Genomic DNA, 26577 nt, shown 5'->3' with positions numbered 1-26577 from the left:
AGTAAACGGGCCTCGAGCGTTTTCGCCATCATCTAAAATGCGGCTGCCGCATTTGTTGCTTCATTTGTTGCACATTTGTTGCTTCAGAATACGGCCGCCACATTCTCGCCCAAAACTTCACAGAGTGTCAAAGCCTTGACAAACACCGTGACAGTTTTTTCCATATGCAGACATGAGTCGCTGTAAATGACCAACCAAAAGGAAGCGCCCAGGAATGAAATTGTGATAGTAGCACCGGTTTCATGAATTATGTCAGCGCGAAGCGACGAAAACAAAGGACGGGTAAGTGGGGGAGGGGGGGGGGTGCGGAAAAAATTTCGGGGGGGGGGGAGGGTTTGAACCCCCCCCCCCCCCCCTGGCTACGCCACTGCTGCTCCTGCTGCGCTGAGATTCACTCGGCCACGACCGTCCTGTTCGGCTTCACTCGAGAGGCTTCACTCGGAAGAAACCAGGCCAACGGCCAACGGCGTCGGAAGCGCCACCTCGCGAGCGGGAACCGAAAAGGGCCACGTTTTGCCGCTGCATCCCGGCGGAGTTTGCAAACTGGCAAAGTAATCTAGTAACGGTGATCGCAAAGCTAACATGACCGCCCAACTTATTGTAGCTTCATGCACGCCTCATGGTTGGTGTATAAAAAGATAGTGACGTTTCACTTCGTGACGCGCAAGCATGTGGGTGCTATAGCGCACACGAAGCTATCGGCCCTGAGTGCGCCTAGACTCTGTCCGCATCGCAGATCGCTTTCAAGGCTCGCACGGCCGCACCATACGCAGCAGCCACTGCAGCCGGCGTAGTAGAACGCCCCCGCTCTCGCGAGCGCCAATCTCGATGGCTGTAACACCCTGAACGAATGTGGCCAATGAATGCAATGGCGCCACGGTTTGTTTTGTATTGTGTGGTAGCTTCCCAATTTTAAAACCGCCTAAACTACATTGTGGCGCAATTTAGGCGAAAAATACACTTTTGGAGCAGTATGGAGCAACTAATTCCAGTGGGCGCAGATTGGCGCAGCATTTTCACCACTGTCCTTGTGTCAACATGTGCCCGTAATAATACAACAGCCGAACCTTGTTTTAACGAAGACGCACCTGACACAAAAATAGCTTCGTTAGATCCGATATTCGTTATAAGCATATATATGTTAGGCTAATAGCCGAGAATACTTTCTTCGTTATAACCGATAAATCGTTATATCCGTGTTCGTTATATTGAGGTTCGGTTATATATCGCAGACACAAATTAGTTCCGCACCCTTTTTGACTCTATCTGTGCTCATGCGTGTGCATACAAGGAAGTGAATTCCACTAATTCCACAAAGAAGTAAAATTTGAAAGCAAAATAAGGTTTTCATTTAGGTGTGCTCCCCGTCACGCTAATGCACGTTATGTTTTGCCCAACAAGAGGTCTTCCACATCAAAGGGATGTGACAATGTCAAGGGCAACAATGACATGCATCCGTGGCGCACCGACGGGGGGGGGTTCAGGTGTTGTAACCCCCTCCTGAGGCCGAGTTAAACCCCCTAAACCCCCCCCCCCCGCCCCACCCCCCCCGCGTCCAGCCCCACCAGTCCAACGTGTACCTTCAGTGCTCTGTTAACATTGTCATTACGATTCGGGAGGTGGCTTGAGGTCGAATTTTCCTGATTAACAAAAACAATCGACCAGTCTTGAATTTATTCATTCACTCTTAAATTACCTTGAATAAATCGCTGAAGAAATAAACATCGTCATCATCTTTGGTATCATTATTATTATACTTACTAGGCATTTTATTTGTTGCTGGATTCCTCTGGCTAAAGCAAAGAAAGTGCATATTGTCACCCAGCTAGTACAGAATGGTTGACCAGCAACAGATAGGCAAAAAAACACGTCAGCCTTTAATAATGGCTGGACCTCGGAGAGCGCGCGCGCAACCACGAACTTCGTCGTTCTCGCCTCAAGGGGCCAGTGTCACCACGTGCCAACTTATTTCGCGTCATTGCTCCCCTCTCAAAAGCGACCGCCCCGGTCGCTTCAAGAGCATGGGGCGAGCAATATGGGCAAGAGTGCCAACACGGAAAGAAAAAAAAACAAAAAACAAAAACAAACAGGAATGTACACAGTGCTGAAGCGGTTTGTGAGGGTTGTTGCTTATCCCTCGCGTGCGTAGTACGGCTTCATCCGTACTACGTGGATGACTTCAGCACGGGGACGGCGTCGGTTCGAACTAGGGTCAGAGCTTTGAGGCACCACCTCGTAGTTCACATCACTGAGGCGGCGTACAACTTCGTAGGGGCCGAAATAGCGGCGCAACAATTTCTCCGAGAGCCCACGGTGTCGGATAGGTGTCCACACCCACACGCGGTCGCCTGGTGAGTACTGGGCGTTCCGTCAGGTCCAGTTGTAACGGCAGGCGTCGGTATTCTGCTGGGTGCGGATGCGATTCCGAGCAAGCTGGCGAGCTTCCTCTGCTTTCTCGACGAACTCTTCAGTGGTGTCATTCCTTGTGGTTCCGTGGTCTACCGGGAGCATGGCGTGGTTGTAACGCGATGTCCGTAAACGAGCTCGAATGGTGTAAACTCGGTGGTCTCCTGCACAGCGGTATTGTAAGCAAACGTCACGTGCGGTAAAATTGCATCCCATGTTTTGTGTTCCACATCAATGTACATGGATAGCATGTCGGCCAATGTTCTGTTCAAGAGCTCTGTTAAGCCGTTAGTCTGGGGATGATAGGCTGTGGTCCTTCGGTGGTCGGTGTGCGTCAGCGTGACGACTTGTTGCAACAACTCCGCTGTAAAGGCTGCACCGCGGTCAGTAATGGGCACAGCGGGTGCACCATGACGAAGCACGATGTTGTGGACGAAGAAGCTGGCGACTTCAGCAGCAGTTCCCCGCGGCACAGCTTTTGTCTCCGCATAGCGAGTTAAATAATCGGTTGCCACAATTATCCACTTGTTTTGCAAGGAAGACGTGGGGAACGGACCAAGAAGGTCCATTCCCACTTGCTGGAACGGCGGCGGATCCAAAGGCTGAAGGAGGCCGGCAGGCTTGACGGGTGGGACTTTACGCCTCCGAGTCACGGCACGTTCGCGCATAGCGCGGAACAGACGAAAATAGGTGTGGTCAATAGTATTTCTGCCGTATGCGCGCTAATGTCTTCGCGACAGTAGCCGGCACAGGGATCGTCGTGACACGCCTGTAAAACTTCCTCGCGCAGCGCCGTCGGAACGACGAGAAGGAACGTTTCTTGGCTGTTCTCGAAAATTTTCTTGTACGTTCCGCAGGCAGTACGATGTCAATCCTCGTGAAAGTGGGCGTGGGACAACAACGTCAGCTCCCTCGAGATATCGAATGACTGGAAGCAGTTCAGAGTCTGCACCTATCGGCTGGTACGTACGTGCACAGCGGTAAGCTCGGCCGAACTACTCGCCGGGCTTAGGTCTGGGGTACGCTCCGGAGACCTTAACATCGACCGTACCCAGCACCTCCACCAGAAATGTCACCCAGCTAGTACAGCTAGAATAGTTGACCAGCAACAGATAGGCAAAAACACGTCAGCCTTTAATAATGGCTGGACCTCGGACTTCGTCGTTGTCGCCTCAAGGGGCCAGTGTCGCCACGTGCCAACTTATTTCGCGTCAATATTATGCAAAGTGCTTGCTTGCCTCCTCCCCCCCCCTGGCAGAGATCCTGGGTGCGCTACTGCATGCATGCCAGTTACAGCAACCAGCGATCTTTTTATTCTCCCACCATGGGAGCAAAGTCTGCAGTCAAGTGTACGCACTAGCAATTGAAATGACACGACCATCACTGGAATATCTGACTTACAGAGGCATTGGCCCAATCCTTTCTCTATATAAAACATTGTCTCTATATAATATATTGTCTTTATATAAAGCATGCCGCACTCCGTCGTACATAAACTGAATTGCAAAACTGAAGAGCCTGATCCAACAAGTACACAGTATGTAAATAACTTAAGTCAGCAGCAAGTACACTTGAGTCAATGGCAGCCATGCTGAAGATCTCCCTGAATTGAACGCACATAAGCAGCCCAAGTATTCCTCAGCCACAAATACATGTTGCAGGCTTCCAAGGAATATTGCCTCCCTCTTCTCCTGCATGGCAGTAGATACCACAACAATTTTGAAGAAATGGAACTTGAACTATCTTGCGACCAATAAACATCTAATTTCAGCATAAGCATGCTGATTTGTACAATGAGAACAGCCACAGTAAAGACAACATGGCAGCTTTAAAAAAAAGAACAGAATCCTCTTTTATTCTCCAGGTTTGGGCAGCAACAACAGCATCAACATTTGAGAAAGGAAACACTTTTGCCAACTCAGTTGTTCCCCCAGTCAAATCCACCTGGCCTGTCTTCTGGCAGTGGGTTGTAGTTAGGGTCAGCCGGTGGCGACTCAAACAGGTACTTTCTGAAAGGAGAAGAATGAGACTTAAATGGGAGCTGGTGCCTCACGTCCCATGCTACTGCACATTATTAGGAAGCATGCAGCGCATTCACACAAAGGTAGGGCCCTGCTGTCTTTATTTTTTCATAAAATCAAATTAAAAACATTTTTTCAGATTTAGATTCATTCAAGAAGCTTCAAATGATATCCAGTCACTCCTTTTATAACTTATTTCCATTGCAAAGCACGCTCTACTCAGCAACATCTGTCATTCAGTGAACTAAATGTTCTGTGAATGGGAGTGCCAGGCATACATGACTCTTACAACTAGCACTGTCTCATTCGCACTCAAATTCCATGAGAGGTAGTATTTCCCAGTGCGTTGAGTCTAATGCTACATGTGTGTTCATTACTTGCTTGTCTTATTCACGATAATGATTTGTGTCCTTGTTTACCCTTTTTCCAGGGACTGCATTTCACCCCCTAACAGCCTAAAGCTCAATGCAAGACACCTCAAATGGGAGCTGGTACCAACAACCACATTACCTGCATTATTTGGAACTTACTCAAATGTTCATGTTGTCTATGTTCTCGCCGAACCTCTGTAATCAGATTGTATGTGCGGCATGAATGGCATTGTGCTTTCTGGAAGGTATGCGAGCACCAGCGATTATGCTGGAACCTTTGAGGAGTCATGTAAAAAGCCGACGCACTTGACCCCCAGATTGGATTTCGATGATCAACGAGTAAGCTCAAAGCTATCATTGTGCTAGTTGCTTTGCTTGTTTAACTGGTACAAAGTTCAACCAGGTCGACAGGACCGATCGAACCGATGAATGCTACGCGAGAACAGAGAACAAAAGTAGCGCATGAGGAAAACACGAAAGCATGGGCGAAGATCAGGCTGATTAGTCACCGGAGGCACGCTGATTGTATCGGATACGCATGTCTAGTGTTGACGCACGCAGATTTGCGCAGTTGGGAGCTTTGCGCCCACATGCGAGCACATAGACGAACTTGGCAGTCGTGCTTGCGGTAGTTGCCGGCTGGTCAACCACGGACCTGAACGCCGCTTCAACGGCCGTCATGCAGTCTAACCCGTACGCGTGCTCACGACCGATAACTGATAATGGATAACGGGCCTAGCCCGTCAGCCCTCATTGGAGACGCGTTGTCGGGTGTTGGCAACTAAAGTTATGGTTTCATACGGAATTAATGCAGATCTATTCACAGCGGTCGCACGGTCTACAGAAAGCCGACAAACCGCTTGCCAAGGAAATCGGGTGCACGAGACGACCGCTGTTCACAGCCACCATCTTTGCGAAATTTGCCATGCGGTGACCATAGAGGTGACCATACAATCACTAGAGGGAACTGTGGCGTGAGTGTCTACGAAGCCGCAAGCAGGGCAGTTCAGCCAGCATTTGGTCAACGCCTTGTTAGAGGGGTTTGGTGGATGATGGATTTGCCCAAACTTGGTCCTTCTGGCTTTAAATGGCTTCGTGACTGTGCAAAGTAGTTCATTTTAATAAGGTACTTGGTTATAAATAAGCAAATAAACATTATTAAAACTGTTCACCGGCAGGATTAGAACACTGGACCTATAGCACAAAAGCCCGATATTGAAACCAATATGCCACGGACAAGCGGAATCCCTGCAATTAGCAGTGATAATGCATGCTTGCAGAATATTATTACCCTATGCATTAAAAAATACATAACTTGCTTTTACATTTAGGCCAATTGAGGCCCAGATAAAGTGTAATAAACGAAGCCACAAGAACGTCTGAAGCCCCAAGCACAAAGATCAGACAAATCCATTACTACCCATCATTTCCATGGTATAGTGTACGGTGGCTAGAAGGAGGGGGTGAGAGAAACGCAGCAGGTGGCGCATAGCGCCGGTTGAAGCAGTAGTTCATGCTAGCAACGGGTGGCGCGCGGGTGGCAACTTAGATGCCTTTTCTCAGCCAGCAGCACTACAAAGAGTGGAAGAATCTTGGTCGAGTGAGTTGTGTCAACTTGTTCAGAGACGTGTTCCAGGATATCTACGTCAGTGTTCTCGAGCGGACTAACGTTCTCGAGCGGACTAACGTTTAATTGTTGTCATGACATAAGGGACGATGGATAAGCCTCCGAAGTGCCAAAAGCATTGCTTTGCACCTGGGTGCACGAGCGGGTATGTTTCTGCCAGGAAGAAAGGCAAAAAAGCATCAGTTTTCGTTGTACCAGATGATGAAGAAAGGTTCAGGGCTTGGCAGCGGAACATTCCACGTGCAGACATGCCTCTTGAGAAAACATCGATGCTGTGCGAGTTGCACTTTGAGCCAAAATTCATTGAGTGGGATTATACCCATGTCGTGAATGGCAAGGTTGTCAGTATTTTTCGCAGCGGACTGTGCCTCAGCGAAGAGACTATACCGACGATTTTTCCCAACCCACCTCATTAGCTGTCAAAGAAGCTGCCACTGAAGCGTCTGTCAAGGATTTCCAGAGGAGAGGTGCTGGGCAAGAAAAGAAATGTAGACGACAGCGCGCAATGTGACAGTGCTTTGGTGAAACACGACGGCGTCAGCGACGCAACAGTAGACGACACAGTGGCCTACAACACATGTTCTTTGGATAAACTGGACTAGCTGCCCAGCAGGCAGCTTCTCGCTGTGCAGATAGTGAAGCAGATAGTGAACTGCTTCTCCAGTGAAGCAGTTCGCCCGGCGAACTGCTTCCCTGGAAAGGGTCCGGAATGCCAAGCGCGCGAAGCTACCGTCAGAGACTGAGGAAGAGCTAGCCATTCGGCTCGCAAAGTGCTTGGACTTGTCGGCTTATAATTTATACCTGGCTTATATCGATGAGTGTATACCTAAACATAATAATTACAGCTAAATCAAAGGCTAAACAAGTGAAACCAAGACTTAACCAGGCTAAACCAAGCTTTCGCTTTGCATATCCAGGGTTAGCTGAGCTAAGCCGCAGCCAATTTTTTGCAAGGTGTGTGTTTGAAGAGTCTGTAGAAATGCTGCTCCATTCGGTAGAGCACATAAATGCATGCTGCGGATTCGAGAAAAAGCTACTGGAGGAAAAAGATCAGAAGTTGACTCGGGCAAAGCATAGAGTGCATGGGAATAGCATGCACAGCAAAAGCTGTTCAGGAGCATCGCTGGATGAAAGGGCATGCATTCAGTGCAGATACCTGAGGAAACTGCTCTTGAATCAAGCGTCACATAAAAGAAAACAAGCGAGAGGGACTGCTGCCTTTATTGCTGCGAAAAAGCTGATGAAACATGACAAGTAGTTACGGCGTGAAAAGGCAAAGGTGGGTAGCCTAAAGGAAATTGTCACTAAGATGAAAGACGAAAGTGCTGCTATTTCATGCTCAAAATTCGAAGAAAGGCTCTCCGGACTGCCCCAAAAGCAGCAACAGCAAGTATGAGCATGCTTCAATGCATCCAGCAGGAAGGGCACTCAGGGCATGAGATATAGTCGAGAATGGATACTTTAGAGTGTATTTTGATGCGGCTGAAAAGCCCGAAGCTGTATGAGCATATTCGGAAACACAAAATAATGGTGCTTCCCAGCAAGAGCTATTTGTTCAAATACTACATGAAAAACTACAAGAGCAGCTTTGGGTTGAATGAAAATGTGTTTACGGCACTCTCAGAGAAAACCAAAACTATGGATGAATTTGAGAGGCATGGGGCATCCTTATAGATGAGATGAAGCTTTCGGAGAACCTAAACGTGACCAGTAGTGGGTTCATTGAGAGCTTTGTTGACTTAGGTGCCTACACGTCTCTAGAGCAGTCCATGGAGAAATGCGATCATGGTTTGGTTGTCCTATTCCAGCCATTTTCCGGCCAGTTTCAGCAGATCCTGGGGGTCTTTGGTTCCCACGGCAATGTGAAAGCAGACGTCCTTTCGAAGATTGTACTGGATGCTACATAAGCTGCAGAAAAAGCTGGCCTGTTTGTTGATTTTGTGACAATAGACGGTGCTTCCTGGAATAGGGGTATGTGGCTGCAGTTTGGCATCAAAGGAAGCCCGAAAAAAACGGTCTGCAATGTCAAACACCCTGCAGATGAGAGTAGAAGCCTACATTTCCTGACTATCCTCACAATGTGTCGGGACAGTGTTGTGAAGACAGGTCTTGAGATACCAGAAGGAAGGGTCAGAATGGACATGTTAAAAGAAGCTTCGGAAATGCGATAATAGTAATGTTGTCAGACTACAAGCAATGCCACATGTAACAAGGGCTGTCACAGAACCTAACGGTTTCGAAAAAATGATGGTGAACTATGCCTTCACCTTTTTTAGTGATCAAGTTCTCAGAGGGCTGTTGGTGTACAAAGATGTTGAAAATACCTGTGGCATCAGCTCCAGTGAAGTAACAGTCTCCTTCATACGTAGAATGTCCAAGCTCATTTCTGCGATGACATCAAGGTGCAGCCATGATGCTATGCATCCAAAATCGGAAGCTCTCATTGAAGTGAAAATTTTCTTTCCTACTTAAACGCTTGGGAACGTGAAGTAAACATAGGCTTCATCACTAAAGCAACTGCTGAGGGCCTGCGTGTCACACTAACAAGCACAATATCCATTCTTGACTACGTCACTGGAAAGTAGGGCTATAAATATTTGCTCACTTCACGTATGAGTCAAGACCCACTGGAAAATATCTTTGGGATACTAAGACAAATGTCCGGAAGCAACGACCATCCAACTCCAACACAATTCCTACTTTCCGCAAACTGTCTGTCCTTGTGCAGTTTAGTGAAAGCACCAGCTAACGAAAATGTGCCACCTACTTTAATCAAGAGCCCATTGGATAAAAAGGAGAACCCAAAAGAAGCGCAGTCAAAGCCTGATAGACGTCAATGAGGACCTACGAGAGTCATGCTCCCCAACCACAGTTCAACCGCTACATCCAGAAGTGACTCAAGAATGTCACTGGCTATGTTGCCCGCAAAATGCTGGGAAAGACAAAATGTGAAGACTGCTCAAAAGCACTGCTGCTACCTGCTGGGTGAGGCACCTAATGAGGCCTGCCTCACAAAGGAAATCGACAAGAGTGGACTTCTTTACCCCTCTGAAGACCTCCAGGCCTTAGTTGCAAAGATTGAAGACGAGTTTACATATTGTTTTAGCCACAACAAGCTTAAAGCAAATAGTTACCTGGACTTCATCACATGCCTCACACAAAACAGCATAAACTTTGTTGGCTGCACCCAGCACAGACAAGACGTCACGAACAATCTGATAAAGTTTTACACGTTGACGAGACTGCACTTCCTTGTGAAAGCTCAGAATTGGACAATGCAGGCAAGGAGGCAGAGGATGCACTTTCTGAAGATGCGTCGTGTCACTTAAGCTTTTCATATTACTGTTTATGTGCAAATTCCGCAGACGTTTTGCCGCATGGGTGCAGAACTGGAATAAACACTAACTGTTTGTAGCCTGAATGCCGTATCTGTTCGTTTATTCTTTACCATAAATCTCGGAAGACCTAACTTGATGACCACCGCGCTCAATTCTTGAGTAGAATCCTCCACCCTACTAAGCACAGGTTGGCCGAAGTAAGCATGTGCCAAAAGACAGCTAACAGCTTAGTCACATGTTCGATAGAATGACATTTCCGAATTGCCCTAGCACGTCTGATCAAAGGTAGGTGAATCCGCCGCGGTGAATCAGCAGCTTTGGCGTTCGGCTGCGCATACCAAGGTCGCGGGTTCGATTCAGACTGCAACGGCCGTGTTTCGGTGCAGACGAAATGCAAAAACGCCCATGTGCTGCGCGATGTCAGCGCACGTTAAGAAACCCCAGGTGGTCTAAATTAATGTGGAGCCCTTCACTACGTGACGTCCCTCAAAGCCCAGACGTTGGTTCAGGATGTTAAACCGCTCAATTTACAAAGATTGGCGAGTGGTTATTTTTTTAATAAGTCATGGTCAGTCGCCCGTTAGAGATGGCGGGTGACTATAACAGTAAAACCTTCTGAAGAAATACTCGGCACAAATACAACATATGCGCGGTTAAGTTCGCCAATCGCGTCTGAAACCGGAAACCTTACTGCTAATATGAAGTAAAAGCAACGCGATAAAAATATTGCAGCTTTTGCTGTAAAAACATGGTTTACCAACTGCGACCGCGACAGCGACCGTGACAATTCTACTATCAGACGCGTGACAGGGGGGTCTCTGGAACCTAAATATTCCATTATCTTGACATGGTCAAAAAATCACCGGAGTTGCCCTTAAAACATATTCATGAATTTCTGCGCGTGAAATAAGATGTACAGAGTTGGTACAGAGTTGGAGCGATTTGACGGCCGCGGTCAACAGCCGCGATTGCGCGGGCCTACATAGCCGGCGTTGCTCTATAGGCCGATACCTCACCGGCCCCATCACCCAGCCGAGGCGATCGCTTCTATCGCCGCTCACGGCGAATTGGCTAGTTTGTTTTTCACATTTACAAAGAACTTAATACTTAATAGTACTTAAGAGAAAAAAAAAGATGCCGAATTCGTGCATGTTTCGTAAAGCAGCGCCCAGTACTAAACCACTGGCGCGATCACGACCGTCTCAGCGAAGCGGCTCGGCTGGCTTGCAAGTACTACGTTTTGTTTGCTATTTGTACCAACGACACCGAGAAAACTAATTCATTTAAGCCCACGTTAATTGTGTTGTCAAAAATAAGCGCACTATAATGAGCTGCAGGCCAGATCGCAATTAAGCGCCGTCATTGAGGCAGTCATTGTGGCTGTCATTGCAGCTAGCTAGGCCTACCGTTCGGCCGTATTCCGATGGGCGCGAAATGCAAGAACGTGCACTGGGTGCTCGTTAAAGACCCTGACGTAGTCAAAATTACTCCGGCACCCCCCCAACGCATTTAAAGCTAAAAGAAAAAAAAGGGGAAAAAAGGGCCATCCTCGCATGCAAGTGGGGGCGGGGAACGTGGGCGGCATAGAGTTAGTATACTGACTCGGCGTTGCCAACCTCCGAAGCTCATTTTCCCCTAACTCGGATGGAAAAATTCCCTAGATTTCCCAAGATTTAGGCAAAATGCGGTTTTTGAGGATGTTCTCTGTAAGATGAACTGCGTATGTGCTATGCAAATACACTGAAGATTTCATTTTAAGACTTATCTAGGTATTCGTTTGAAAGGATTTATTGGTCACTGTGCTTAAGCTAAATTGATGTCACAGTGAAAGTTGCAATGCTTACAACAGCATTTATTCGCACACAGCCTCAACAAGGTCAAACGTAGGAGCAAACATATTTTTTTCTATATTGTTTGTTTTCTTTTTTGCCACTAAAATGTATTCGTCAATTGATTGAAATATGTATGCACTCACTCCCGCAATATCTGAAATGGCAGTATATGTAAATAAATAAGTAAACAAATAAATAAAAAGTTGTTCCTATGGAGGCGTTTTGGTTACCATCAGACTAATAATAATGATAATAATAATAATGAAGTATTATTTTGCGAGTATGCTTGCAGAAACTAAGGCAAGCAGAAAAAATATTTCCGCCTCCATTCCGCCCTGTGAAAGTGGATTTACAACGAAGGTGCTGCCGACGTTACACAAGCGCCACCACCACAAGGCGTCGCACCATTGAGATCAATGCAGCGTCCAGGACCTCGTTTGCGCCCTTTCCATTGGTGCTGCGACGCTGTGGTGCATGTTCGCGGCGTCCATACGCTTGCACGGAACCCGCGTTCACGAAGTCAACGTCACGAAGTCAACGTCACTGTAGATTTTAAGTCTTGCCTTGATGTCAATTACGGTCGCAGCACACTCTGCGTAACCGATGCAACAGACAGTGCGCCCGCTCATCAAGGACAGATACATCGCGTGCACACGTTCGTCACGCACGCACGCAGGTGTGCCGGAGTGCAGCATATATCCTCATTACGCAAGTTCGTTATTGAAGTAATTCAACTTCTCAAAGTGCATCACGAAATTTGTAAAGTACGACTTACACACAACCTGCAACATGATAGCATCGGATTGTAATTTGAACATAACGAGAAAACATGATTCTGTAACACGGAAACTCAAAATTACTCTAGCTCTGGAGAGGAAATTTTTCTTTGTCGACGCGACGGTGTACACGCACGGACGCAGAAAATTTGCCGGGGTAGCCATATACAGCTTAGCTGTAGAAGTGCTACGTTCTACTGCTATGCCGGAGTAAGAGAATGCACATTAGCCAAAAGTACAGAAGCTGCGCGGCGACGTGACCATGGAGCTTCTCGAGAACCCTGCGGACAATTTCTGAAAGCACAAGGAGCACGTGTGTTCTGTACAAGAAAGCAGGTATAAGTTGCCGTCATTTACCGGCCTCAACGGCTCCGCTCATTCGCAGCGGCTAACTTGTACTTTTCGATACATTTCTTAAAAGATGACTTCGGTTCTGCCCTCATCATACCGACAGTTCCTTTGGCTAGGTACGCAGCTAGGTACGAATGGCAATAGTTCAGTAAAAGTGATCTGTTAACTGCCATAGGGCATCCACACCTTGTCGTTTACTTGACAATATGCGTTCACTGAGCTGCTGTACGATTATAATTAAGTTACACTTAGCATTTTAATGTGAAGGTAATTTGCGGGGACTAAAATCAAAGCACATCGCGACCTCTGTAGTTCCATCGCGACAGTGGTTTCTTTCCTCCATGTGTAAAGAGAAAATTTCCCTGGGTTTTGACAGATTTCCCTTTCCCCCAAAATGATGCAAATTCCCTAGATCTAGCGAAATTTCCCGTATGGTTGGCAACACTGTACTGACTCTAGACTTTTCGAAAAGCTGGGCAAAAAAAGCGGGAACCACAAAGGCGCCGTCATGTTGCTACAACTTATTTTTGTAGCACTAAAGATATTAAAAATATTATGCAGAAGCAAGCACTTAAACGTAGCACGTAGGTATAGACAGTGTATGAAGTTCATTCTGTATATGTTTCAGAAAGATCGGATTCAGAAAACTTTCATGTAAAATTATATTCTAGTACACTATAGTAAAATGTACGTTGTCTAAAAGACTGCGTTTGCAGGCACCTTAACAAGATGGTGCTACCATACTGACAGAGGCTCGGGACAGCATTGATTGCACGCCTCGTCTGAATAGTATCTCGTCGTCTGCGCCTGCACGCCTGCATAGGGTAGCAACATGGCCTTTGCGGTTCCCGATTTTATTGCATGGGTGCTATGAGGAGCTTTTCCTCGAGAGTTGGTTATATTGACTCTATGGTTGGTGGAGCCTACGTGATGTCGCTATAGGGCCTAAAATATATCGGTGGTGCCTACCGCAGCGTCAGAGTTCCCTCTGGTAATTGTAAGAGCAGCATTCGCCCGCCATTGCCGCTTGCGATTCTTAGAAACTGAATTGCTTCAAAATTAAATCCGTCCGTCACGTAACACAATGAATAGCTTATACCCCCGTAAACGTGGCCTCCCTATTACAATCACAAAAGAGAAGGGAAAATTCTATGCTGGAATGATGAGTGGAAACGGAGCCAATAGTGGAAACAGACGACGAACGCGGGAACAGAGGCACGAGCGAACGAGCCTGCTGTGGAATACGACGGTCGAGCCAATGCTGATGATGATAGTTTTCTGTGGACCGGTGATTTCGCCTAACCATATAAAGCTTCGCTTTTAAAAAAATGAGGGGGGGGGGAGCTTACGGGATGTCGTGCGAACTTGCCGTGGGCCCCTAATTTAAGACCTTTCGACCATTGCAGACGCCTGCGTCGACGTGTGCGGCGCCGATGACCGCGCGGAGTGGTACCGAGTGACGTGATGCGCATTCCCTGCTTTTGTCTGTCGCACAGATTGGCCTTACAAGATAACCCACAGAAACCACCTGCCACAAAGATAGACAGCTATAGAAGATTGCCATTAATCAAAGTATGGCCCACTATTAAACTGAAAACCCAATTGGTATTTAGGACAACCTTGCAATTTGTTCAGCTTCAGAGGGGAAAAAAGAACTTTATTTGGCAGATATTCCATTGATAAAAAATGTTTTCCAGACCTTGGTATACGAACTGAGTTAATATCAGTGCAGGTATACTGATTTGGTGTTCCTTTTAAAAGTTGAGCATACTATGCATATCGATTCATAGGCACCTAAATTACTGATAGCCAGCAAGGTTCTTGTTAACTAATGTGACGTAACGATATATGATTCGAGATCTACAATTTGGTATTCTCACACCCCTAATTAATATGGCAGCATAATGATTCACATATGTACATCACAATTTTTTCAAGCGAACTTTTAATACCTTCAAAACCCCTAAAACCCTTCCTCCTCTATCCAATTTCCACCAGCAAGCAACAACAACAATCTACAAGCAACATAACAGGACCACATAAAGGTTAGTATTGAGAAGTATATAAAAGCAAACACTGCAGAATCAAATCACATTTTATAAATGCCTCATTCAATAAATATCACGATGCCTATTAAGCATCTTTTTAACACCAGTATTATACGAGCACTTTAAATCATGATCAAGCCTGATAGGGGTCAAATTTCTCAACTGCAATTTGCTCTCTTTCGTAACTTGCACAAAGGAGCCACTCACGATAGAAAGATTCGATCCCGATCAGGCTTGATTGCAATAAAAAATGCACCATGTGATGCTTGTATAAAAGTAACGCAAAAGCAAATTATGAAACTAATTAGTAGTCATCCAAACTGTGTACTCTGTAATAGGAAACTGGAGGTTACCACCCTTATTAAAGACTGCCATGATCTCCAGTTGGTCATGCATCACCTATTGCAACAGAAGGGTAAACCGTATCTGTTCTAAGGGGGGCCACATTTTCAGGCAACACCTAATAAAACATAATATGTGATTACACAACATGTGATCACATTCAGTCAGTCAGACAGCTGCGTGAATTGGTATATTCCAGACATTTTTACAAAATAGTGTGCAAGTGGTTATCCTCCAACTTAGAAATTATCTTGCACTGTGTAAAAATAACATGCAACAACAATTTATTTTTAAGGATTGCTTGGGTGGTAAATCGGATTTCTTGGTGCAAAACCAACTCGGGCTGTCATGCACCAGACACATGTTTAGGTGGGATGATGTTGGGGCATTCATAATAAAGCTGATGTATATGCATGGCTGTAGACAAAACAGAGAAAAGTATTTGAGAATCAGTAAAACTGATCACAAGAGAGGACCAAATCAAGAAACCAATAAATGGTATAAATGTTGAATCACACTTTCAAGTGCAAGAGCCCAGTGTTGGCTAAAAGCTCCAAAATAGTCTGGGAAATGAGTGAGTTCTCACACAAATCTAAGTTGGTTGTAACGGTATATGTTGTTCTTATAATTTGCTGAAGTGTTGTTTTCTTTGTTTTGTTAGCTCTGGGCATGCTATTAGAATTTGATTACAGTCAATGGTTTATGGCATTTATGGCAAACTAGCCGCATTTATTTTCCCAATAAAAAGTTGTGTGTAAGGTAACTGTGTCTTTTACGACTACCAGGGTGTCGGAACGAAATGTTTCTTGCTCTGGTTTTAGTCTCGTTCCACTGAAAAAAGTTCTTCCGGTTCTGCTCCAGAATAATAAAAAAAATGTTCCGTAACGGTTCGTAACGGTTTTGGTTGGCATGCAAAAATTTTCCAAGTAACGATAAAAACATAGTATTTATTTTTCTCAATATTCTGAGAATAGCTTTCTCAATATTTATGTTTCTGAACATAATTCTCAAGGGCGCGGTAACCGTATTGCGAGTGGTTTGATACGGTAGCGCGAATGTGATGTGGCTGACGACGAGGCCCAGCGCTACTCGTCTCGCCCTTGGTGAGGCCGTTCTTGTTCCGCGCTACTCTGAGATCATCCTCTCAGAAGCAGCCCGTCATCGAGTGTACTCGCCGAAATGCGAGACTGCTCTTCCGATAAAATGAACATAAACACCAAAAAAGCTTCGATAACAAAGCGTTCTACCCCTATAAGATGAAACAATGAGCGCTTCAGCACGCAAGCCCTGGGTTTTGCTATGATGCCAATCTGCAAGTGTACCGATCAGCAGGCTTAGTTTAGTGCAGCGCTCGACCGACTATCACTTGCACGATCACTGCCTGAGATACGCACTTATGCGGACCACTGAGATAAGCGCTTGCCTGACGTCAGTTGTTGTGGATTACAGACTTTCCCCTTGAACCGAAAACCCGTTCAAAAATATTTCGGTTTCACTCCGGAACAAAATAATAAATAATGTTTTGGTTACGTTTTCTTTCCGGTCAAAAATATTGTTCTTTTTCGTTTTTGTTTTCCTTCCGTTCCGAAACACTGATGACTACAACACAAAATTACTTCTATGAAGCGTTCTCAACGACACCATGTTTTCCATTCACCAAGGATAGGTCTTATAAGTTGCAGTTTGTTTCCCTCAAATCCTGTTCATAATGCTACTTCAATGTAAGTGCTTTGTGAATAGCTCAAAGCCCATCCTTAAAAAGTATCTTTATTTTTTAATAAGTTTGGTGCTTTATCATAGCTGCACACTCCTCCGCCTTTTTATTTCCCGGGAGCCTGGCTTGGGTCCCACAGACTTGTACATAACAAATCACACGTAATTAATTACTTGTAATCGATTACATTTCTTCATAATTTTGTAATTTAAGAATAAAGTTACTTTGTTTACTCTGTAACGGTCACTTTAATTCAATTACAATTTTCAGTAACCAATTACATGTAACCGGTTACTTTACTGGTGGGACAAGCTGTAACAAGAGTGCGACGCAGCTTTTAGCACTTTAATTTAGCAGGAACTACAGTAGGTTGCCTATGGTCGTGCAATGCAGCAGCCTACTCAATTCTTTGTTAAGCGCAGTCTCTGATTTAGTCTCTAAGCGCAGTCTCTGAGGGCTGAAGTATAAGCAGTTACGTTTTTAATTACAGTTAAACCTGGATATAACGAAATTGACAAATTCTTGGAAAACTTCATTATAAGAGAATTTCGTTATATGCAGCTTCGGCATGAAAATTCGAAAGAGAAACGCTTACCGTATGTACTATCACTCAAGATTTACTCCCAATACACTAAAGTTGCGATTAACAAAAAAGTCCCAGTTTCGCCAGAAAGGCGAAGCATCGATTGCGACAGCAAATTAGCAGACAGCTATGCGAAGTAAGGATAGTATAGTCAACCCTCGTTAACACGTACCTGCTTAATGCGTAATTGCGGTTTAAACGTAGTCGCGAAGATTCTCCCGGGCCCAGCCCCCATTGAACCCCAAGTATTGGTTGACCGCTTAAGCCGTAGTCGCTCATAGCCAACTTAACGGTTAGTGCGTACCATTTTTCTTGTTCTACACGCACAGGTACAAAATTGGCAAAATCTCATGTGCGCAGACATTCGATTCTCGAGTTGCGACACCCGAACGACAGTCGCCATCGATAGTAAACTTACAACATGGCGACCATGACATATTTCCTGCTCGTACGCGTTGGCGATTGCCGCGCACAAAAGCATGGCCTTCGAGATAAGTTCCCGGTAACGCGGAGAAGCTGCCGGTAGGGGGTGCGCATTTGCTGTCATCGTCGGAGTAGTAACCGCGCAGACGCACATTTTATTTCGAAGCGCATTTGTGCCGTCACCGTGGAGGTCGCTTTGAGGTTCCGTGTAAAGTCCAAACACGGCAATATCGTCGCCGCGCGCCGTACGCTGTGTGTGCGAGTGAAAGCTTGCGGGGGTCAGCCGACTCAATCTCGCGCGCTCGAGGGAGAAGAGGGCGGGGGGGAGGGGTGGCGCACTTCCGCGCTAGGCACGGCGGGGGAGGCGAGAAAGGGAGGCGTTTACTTTGGCAGTGGCCGCCGTATATTGAAAGTGATCTGCGATGTGGAAAAAGTGCGTCCGCGTGGGCTTATCTTCATAGCGAACTGTAGACAAGAATTGCAGACCTCGGGTTTCTTCGTCGAAGCACTCATCCTTGGAATGTCACACCATGTACTGGATGCGTGGACGCGTGTCGTTTCGCACAAGCCCGAGACGTCGGAAACGAAGAGCGAGCGACACGATGGCGTCGTAGCGTCGTATAGTGTCACCTAGTGTAAGGTTAGTGAAGTGAAGCGCAGAGACTTGCGCAGTAAACAAAGAGGAAAACAGGAAAAGGAGAGTGCCGGCTTGGCCAGCAAGCGGCGGGATCAGGTTTGCGTGAAGGGAGGGGGACAAGATCGCCGGGTCGAGGGATGCAGGCCCGCCTTGCGTACGCTCACACACGTGCGCTCGCTCTCGCCTCGCGCCGCCGCCGCTTCGCATTCCGTCGCGGCGGAGAAGGTGCCTCCGGTTGCTGCTCGCGCAAATATGATAAAATTTGGGGCGAAATCTCTAGGTTGTCGGCGGGGAACACTCGTTATTTCGAGGGGGTCTCCCGCTGCCATTTCGTAACGTAGAGGTCTCAAACACATGTGCTTCTATGGAGTAATGGCGGGGAATAGAAAAACTTCGTTATATCCAGGAATTCGTTATATGGAGGTTCGTCATCAGCAGGTTTAGCTGTACATCAAAGATTTAGCCACCTTTTCGAGTAACGTGACCTTCGGTTGGTGTCCCTTGTGATCTTTCGGTCTAAGTTTAAATGGCTAGCGAGTGAAGGCGGTCACAGCCAGAGCTCCACCAGGTGTGGGCCGACGAATTGAATTGGTGCTACTGTGACCTCACACCAACGGCGACTTCGTAAGTTGCTGCTAGCAAATCACCAGCAGGTTATTTTTTTTCAGCTTTTGCCTTCCAGGAGCGTCTTCTCTGAGCTTCAACAAATATGAAGCGCTATAATTCGTAGAGGATCGAGACACCAGCATTGCAGCATTGTGCTACCACGATCTCGTGCATAAGGTACTCCACATACCGCCATTCCTTCTAGCGCAAACTCCATGCGAGTTTTCATTGTCGAAGCTCATTTTTTAGAAGAAAAAGAGGGAAGCTGAGTAATGAAAATTTTTAAAAACATGACCGCGATGATGCGCTGAAAGCTCGTTTTATATGTTTACTGTGTTCGTGCAATATTAATAAATACTATTAGGAAAGTAACGTAAACCAGTTACTTTTGTGGGACAGTAATCCTCCTCCAGTCCACTACATTTTCAGGCATGGAGTGGCCATGGGCGTCCGGATGGGGGGGCAAGAGGGGGCCGGCTGCAGCCCCCTGGAAATTTGGACAACAATTTTTTTCGCTCGAGCTACAAAGTTGATTAGCACACTCAGGTTCCTCATATCCGTAGAAGCGCCAATCAGGATTGCGAGCAAACTTTGCACTCTGCACACTATGATGTAATCTTGCTGGTGATGGCACGGCAGTGAAAGAATGACAGACTGAAGATAGCGAACAATTCTGAGAGGAACACTTGAGGTTTTCTATCTTGAACATCGAGATCTACGCAGTATTATCGTGAGAACTTCCGCTTTCTCATAAATTGCCGGCGACATTTTGGAAAAAGTCTAGACCACCGCACTTAGTAAGAAAAGTGTGACACCTTCCCGTGGCGTCACATTTGCTTGTAGACACTCCTTGCCGAAATGACGAAATTTTAACCACCCCGTGACCAAAACCAAGCCTAAATCCAGCCCTCAAAAAGCTTGTACGCTTGTAGTGCACTGAAAGCCGAAGCCAGTAGTGTCATTATCCGATCCATTTCAACAAATTAAGATAGGACCACATAATTATTTTGGTCCCAGATAAACGCAACCGCAACTAAATTTTGTGTATGGCTACCTATCAAAATAGGATAGTCAATTAAATAAGCTTCTTGATTAATGGAAGAGTGTAATTCGTAGGAGTCTGTACTTTGCTTCATTTTCTGGTTATGAAAACGATTGTACACTTCGGACGAAATTATACAGTGTAAACACCCAGAGAGCTACACTGCCATGAAAACGGCTGCAGTACGTCTGCGGTATGATTTGCCGGAGAAAAGGGAAGGAGGCAACGTTTTTTCTCATATATAAAAAGTGCTCGAGAGAAACACCAAAAATGGAGGCCTGCATGCTTTTTCTGTACTGTAATGAAAACAGGTATAAAGGAACGGCGCAACTAGGCTTTGGAGAGAACGAGTAAAAGCATATGAAATCCATGGACTTCCATTCTGTGCATGACCACATTACTGAGCTGCAACATATTATTACAGTCAATGTAGCCGCATTAGTAGAAGAGGAGGAGTGTTAGCGGAGAAGACGAAGAAGAGAACTCTTCTTGCTCGTCGGAGGCTCGCCCTGAGGCCTGTTCAATAAACACCGTTTGTCGCGCGTCGTAACAGTTTTTGGTGGAGGTGCTGGGTACTTCAAGTAACGACGAACCCGGAGCCATTTATTCTTCGCCGGAGTCGTTGCCTCGCCGGACTACCCCCTGCGCCTGTTAACATGACCAACGAAGGAGACGCTCGGGGACCGATACCTGCCGCTCCGGGATCAATGCCTGCTGGTACGTGGCGCTACTACCGAGAACCTCGGGTTTTCGCCGGGAGAGCAGGTGAAGATGTAGAAGAATGGCTCAGACATTACCAACAGGTAAGCAAGTCGAACGGCTGGAACACCACCGACCAACTAACCAACGTTATCTTCGCTCTCACTGACACTGCCCTGATGTGGTTTGAGAACCACGAAGAATTATTAACAACGTGGGAACGTTTCGTTCATGACCTAAAGGAATGCTTTGGCGACTCGGACGCAAAAAAGAAACGCGCAGAGCATACCTTGGCACAGAGAGCACAGCTACCAGGGGAGACTTGCACTGCCTACATTGAAGAGATCTTGAAATTGTGCAAGCAAGATAACGCAAGAATGTCCGAGGAAGACAAGGTCGGGCACCTGCTCAAGGGCATAGCAGAGGATGTCTACAATTTTCTGATCGGCAAGGACAGTCTCGCTTCAGTGTCTGATGTCATGAAGCACTGCCGTACGTTCGAGGCGCTGAAGATGCGCCGAATAACGCCAAAGTTTGGTCGATTGGCCAATGTTACCACTGTGGCCAGCATCGATATGAGCTCTTCATTTGACTTGGCGTCGACCATACGACAGATCGTCCGCGAAGAGCTAGACAGGCACACCGAGACGACACGTCGCCTGCCTGATGTCTCAGATGCCTCCTTTTCGCAAGCCCCGGCGACTTCACCACCTTTGAATGGATGGCAACCGTCGGTCAGCGTCGCGAATGTGTCAGAGTACCGACACGCACCGGCATCGAGAGGCCACTACTCTTCGGATACCCGATTTGAACCTCACCCTCGTTACGCACGTTCCTCTGGACGCCCCACCACTGGCAATGCTCCGCGTTACGACCCAGTCATTCGTCCTAGGCATGCAGACGTGTCTGACAGCTCTGAAGACTACCGCAGAAGCCGTCCGCTTCCGACATGCTACGTCTGCGGCGTCCTTGGCCATATATCCCGTTTTTGTCCTCAACGCCAAAGGTATCCGTACGATCAACTTGCTGCCCCAGCCCCCAATGCCCAATGGCCTCCTATGTCGCCATCGCCTTCTAGCAGCAACTTTTGGCAAGGAAGCTTACGACACCGCTCACCTGCCTCCGATCGTAGCGTGACGCCTCGATTGCACCGGTATCCTTCACCACGGCGTCGTTCAAGATCACCACCGCCGGAAAACTAGAGAGCGCGGCCAATGGAGGTGAGGTCGCTGGAGATTCGCTGCTGAAAGATATGCCTCCGCCTGTGTTTATGTTGAAGAACAAAGTGAAAGTCCTCATTGATGGTGTGTCTACATTGGCGTTAGTGGACACCGGTGCTGTTGTCTCTGTGATGAGTCTCGCTTTCCAAAGGTTATTAGGACGCAAAGTGGTATTTCAATGGAACCAAGTGGCAACATTTTGTGGCGTGAGCGGGGATTCGTTGTGGCCTGTTGGTATTTGCACTGCACAAGTGTCACTGGGTGGTAGAGTTTTCACGACTGAATTTACAATCGCCGTCCAGTTGCGGTGAGACGCGCCAGTCGATAATTCCCTTCACTGAGTTGGTCAACAATAACGTACGGGCCAGTATAGTTGGCAAGAAGTTTCTGACACAGGCCACGTTTGCGCACCGGACACCATAGCCAGACTAGATCCCCTGGAGAATAGGTGACATCCCGATGGTGCCTGTCGTACCGTGCTTTTGACCGCTCTTGCGAAGCCAGAGTACGTATGCGGGCCAAGCGTCGAGCTTCTTCAGCGAGACACAGAGTCTCGGCGATGGTGAGATCGTCGTGGGTGGAGAAAGAAAATATGGTGTCCAGTGTGTGACGCGGCGGACGAGCGTAGAGTAGGAAAAACGGGCTGTAGCCAGTAGTCTCGTGCTTTGCTGTTTTAAAAACGTATGTAATGAATGGCAAAATGTCGTCCCAGTTTTTATGGTCCGATGCGACGTACATGAACAATATGTTCACCAGTGTGCGGTTGGTATGCTCGGTCAGCCCATTTGTTAGCAGGTGATACGGTGTCGAGTGGCGAAAGCTGGAAGCGCATAATCGAAGAAGCTCTTCCACGACATCTGCAGTAAACTGGCGGCCGCGGTCACTGATGATTACTCGAGGAGGGCCGTGACGGAGAATGATCGAATGCAGGAGGAAAAAGGAAACTTGGCTGGCGGTGGCAGATGGCAAAGCAGCCGTCTCGCAGTACCGGGTCAGATGGTCGGCACATACGATGATCCAACGGTTCCCTTTCGATGAGCGGGGAAAGGGACCCATGAGATCAATTCCAACTTGCTCGAAAGGAGAGCTCGGAGGCGTCAGTGGTTGTAGGAGGCCGGCTGGCGTCGTAGTTAGGTGTTTGTGGGCCTGACACTGAGCGCAACTGGCCACATACAATATTTTTCGCGGCCACCGGACAAACGCTGCAGAGGAGTTCTCTGACATCATGAATGCAGCAAGGGAGGCAGCCAATCACTTAAATATGGTGATATCTGTACCAAGACAAGTCTCTTGTCAGGCCCACCGAGACAACTGCGGGATTCAGTCGCCAGAGGAATACTACCGTGTGGCAATATATGTGCCATGCTTGGACTCTCTTAGCTCGCCGCTTTTCTGAAAGCAATGAGAGGAGCTGTAAACTTCTCCAGCTGCATCCATCAAAAATAAAGCACTTGAGCCGTGCTGAGTTCGCTGCCCTCGCCAAAGAACTCCAATGCTTTTACGGCATCGACAACTTCAAGGAAGAGGCCATCTCCTGGTACGAGATGTGGTGCAACAAAACTGGGGACCTATCAGAAATAACTTACTGCGAGCTTTTACATGAGGCCAAGAAATTCTTCCCCAGTGTTGCAAAAGCCATTGAGGTGGCTCTGGTTTTGCCAGTTACTACCTGTACGGTCGAATGCTCCTTCAGTACAACGAGGAGAGTGAAAACCTGGCTACGCTCAACGATGACAAACGGCAGGCTGGACGGCCTTTGTATGATGAGTGTGCACCGAGAGCGTGTAATGAAGCACAGAAATGACTTTATCACCCGTGTCATCACGCAATTCGCACAGAAAAATCCAAGGCGTCTGCAGTTGCTGTTCAAGGAAGACTGACTAAGTGACTGTTGTTGCGTGTTTGTGAAAATATTGTGCTGTGTGCTGGTCATCAATTTGGGTGAGTCGCGAACCCGCATGCAGCAAGACTGACCACTCTTCTCCACGAAGTGATAGTATCTTTTTGCATTTTTTACTATCTCAATTGTTCATTCGTTAATAAACTCCAATGTATCTCTCCAAGCCATGCATTATTTGCTGTTTGTAATTTTTCTTTCATGTGTGTATTTTACTTATTTATTTATAAATATATAAATATATGTACTCAGCAAATAGTGCCTTTTTGCTGCGAACATACCACTGCCCTCCCTTCCGGTGCCAACAACCAATGCCCCTCCCCCCCCCCCTGCGAAAAGTTCTGCGGACGCCCTTGGGAGTGGCACCTGACACCGGCAAACACAAAAAAGAAATATCGCCGAGAGCTAGTGGGGCTACACTAGTCCAGGTGCAATCAAATTAGGAAGGCCCACTAAGCTTCAACAAAGTCACCAGAACAGGAATTGGCCTCCCTGGTGCAGTATTCGGCCACTACCTCCCTCATGACTCCTACAATTAACCCGTGGCCCTCAGTCCCCAACGGCTGCGGAGCACCTGACCAAGGCAGCGGTCAGACCTACGACGCGGCACAGGGTGCCAAGAATCTCTGGGACGCCACTGGAAACTGAACCTGGCAATGTTCAACATGCGCACCCTATCGAGTGAGGCTAGCTTAGCAGGCCTAATATGAAGCATTATCAGGTATTGCCTGGGATATTATTGGCCTTAGAGTGGTTAGAAGAACTGATGAGGCTTATACAGTGCTGACTAATGGCCACGTCCTCTGCTACAGAGGTCTTCCAGATAAGAAAGAATTCGGAGTAGGATTTCTAGTCTACAAGAACATAGTGGGCAACATTGATGAATTCTACAGCATTAATGAGAGGGTAGCAGTCGTCATAATAAAGCTTAATAGGAGGTATAGAATGAAGGTAGTACAAGCCTAAGCCCCAACCTCCAGTCACGATGATGAAGAAATAAAACAGTTTTATGAAGATGTTGAATTAGCCATGAAAAAGGTGCAAACTCAGTATACTGTAGTCATGGGCGACTTCAATGCAAAAGTGGGAAAAAGCAGGCTGGCAAGCAAGCAATTGGCAACTACAGCATCGATTCTAGGAACACTAGAGGAGAGATGTTGGTAGAATTCGCGGAAAGGAATAGGCTCCGAATAATGAATACCTTCTTTAGGAAGCGCAGCAACAGGAAGTGGACCTAGAAAAGCCCTAATGGAGAGACAAGGAATGAAATAGATTTCATACTCTCTGCCAATTCCAGCATGGTGCAGAATGTAGAAGTGTTAGGTAGGATAAAGTGCAGTGACCATAGGTTAGTGAGGTCTAGGATTTCTCTCAATTTGAAGAGAGAAGGAATAAAATTTGTCAAGAAGAAACAGGCCAACCTAGAGGCAGTAAGGGTAAAAGCAGACCAATTCAGGCTGGTGCTCGCAAACAAATATGCAGCTTTAGAAAAGGAAGATGAAGACAACATAGAGGTAATTAACGAAACCGTGACTAGGCTGATCTCAGAAGCAGCAATTGAAGTGGGAGGCAAGGCACCAAGGCAACCAGTAGGTAAGCTCTCCCAAGTAACAAAGGACCTAATAAAGAAACGGCAAAACATGAAAGTGTCAAACATGAGAGATCAGATAGATTTCGCTTAACTGTCGAAACTGATCAACAAGAAGAAAGTAAGGGATATCTGAAATTATAGCGTGGAAAAGATTGAGGAAGCAGTAAAATATGGACACGGCATGAAATCAGTGAGAATAAAACTTGGCATAGGACAAGGCAAGATGTATGCACTGAAACAGAAGCAGGGTAATATCATTAGCAATTTCGATGATATCGTAAAAGCAGCAGAAGAATTCTATACTGGCCTGTACAGTGCCCAGAGCAGCCAAGATACTTTCATTCGAAGTAGTGATGAACAGGATACAGAGGCTGTTTCTATAACTAGCAATGAAGTTAGAAGGGCCTTGATAGACATGACCAGAGGAAAAGCTGCTGCCTTTTATATGTGGCTGTTATGTCGTTACGATGAATTCATTTTGCCTCACAGGTAAATTGTGAGCTTTTGTACTCTGATTTGCTGCTAGAAGCTAGAATTATATGAGGATCATGCATTATAAGGCAGATGCAGGACATCATAACACTGAGTTGAAAGGCAGCTGTTAGCATTTCTTTTCGCTCTTCACTGTGGCGTTGCTAGCTTGACAGAAGGCACCGGCCGTTACCATATTTACCCTAATCTAACGTGCAGATTTGTTGCAAGAAAATGGAACCAAAAATTGCCTGCGCGTTAGAATCGGATACGAAACCAATACTGCATTCATGGCGTTTGCAACACTGCACTGTCACAGCCATCAGCCGCAGTACCATCGCCATCACAAAAGAGCACGGTTTTGTTATGGTGGCTAGAAGGCGCGACAGGCGCCGTGGGAAAGGAGCGCACGAAATGCGATGATAATTTTGACTGCCATTAGGGCTCCTCGGGGGCACTGTCGTTGTGTGGAGCGTGTAGGGTCCCCCACAGAGTTAATATAACCAAGTCTAGAGGAAAAGCTCCCCATGGCCCCCATGCATTGAAATCAGTAATTGCAACAGCGCTGCCATGTTGCTGTAC

At 46.8% G+C, this 26577-nt stretch overlaps 1 protein-coding gene across 2 annotated transcripts in view; it reads right to left on the bottom strand.

Moving 5' to 3' along the window:
• Positions 1-4240: 4240 nt before the first annotated feature.
• Positions 4241-26577, bottom strand: part of LOC119446864 (derlin-2-like) — a 61223-nt gene continuing 38886 nt past the window's right edge. For both annotated transcript variants that reach the window (XM_037711439.2, XM_037711440.2), the window contains exon 6: positions 4241-4415. In XM_037711439.2, the coding sequence (XP_037567367.1) occupies positions 4325-4415 (91 nt within the window). In that variant the 3' untranslated portion in view covers positions 4241-4324. The remainder of the gene's footprint in view (positions 4416-26577) is intronic.

This window comes from Dermacentor silvarum, chromosome 3 (assembly GCF_013339745.2).
Source record: "Dermacentor silvarum isolate Dsil-2018 chromosome 3, BIME_Dsil_1.4, whole genome shotgun sequence".
NCBI classification, from domain to species: Eukaryota; Metazoa; Arthropoda; class Arachnida; order Ixodida; family Ixodidae; genus Dermacentor; species Dermacentor silvarum.
Note: the sequence above shows the minus strand (reverse complement) of the source record. Positions and strands in the feature narration are given on the sequence as shown.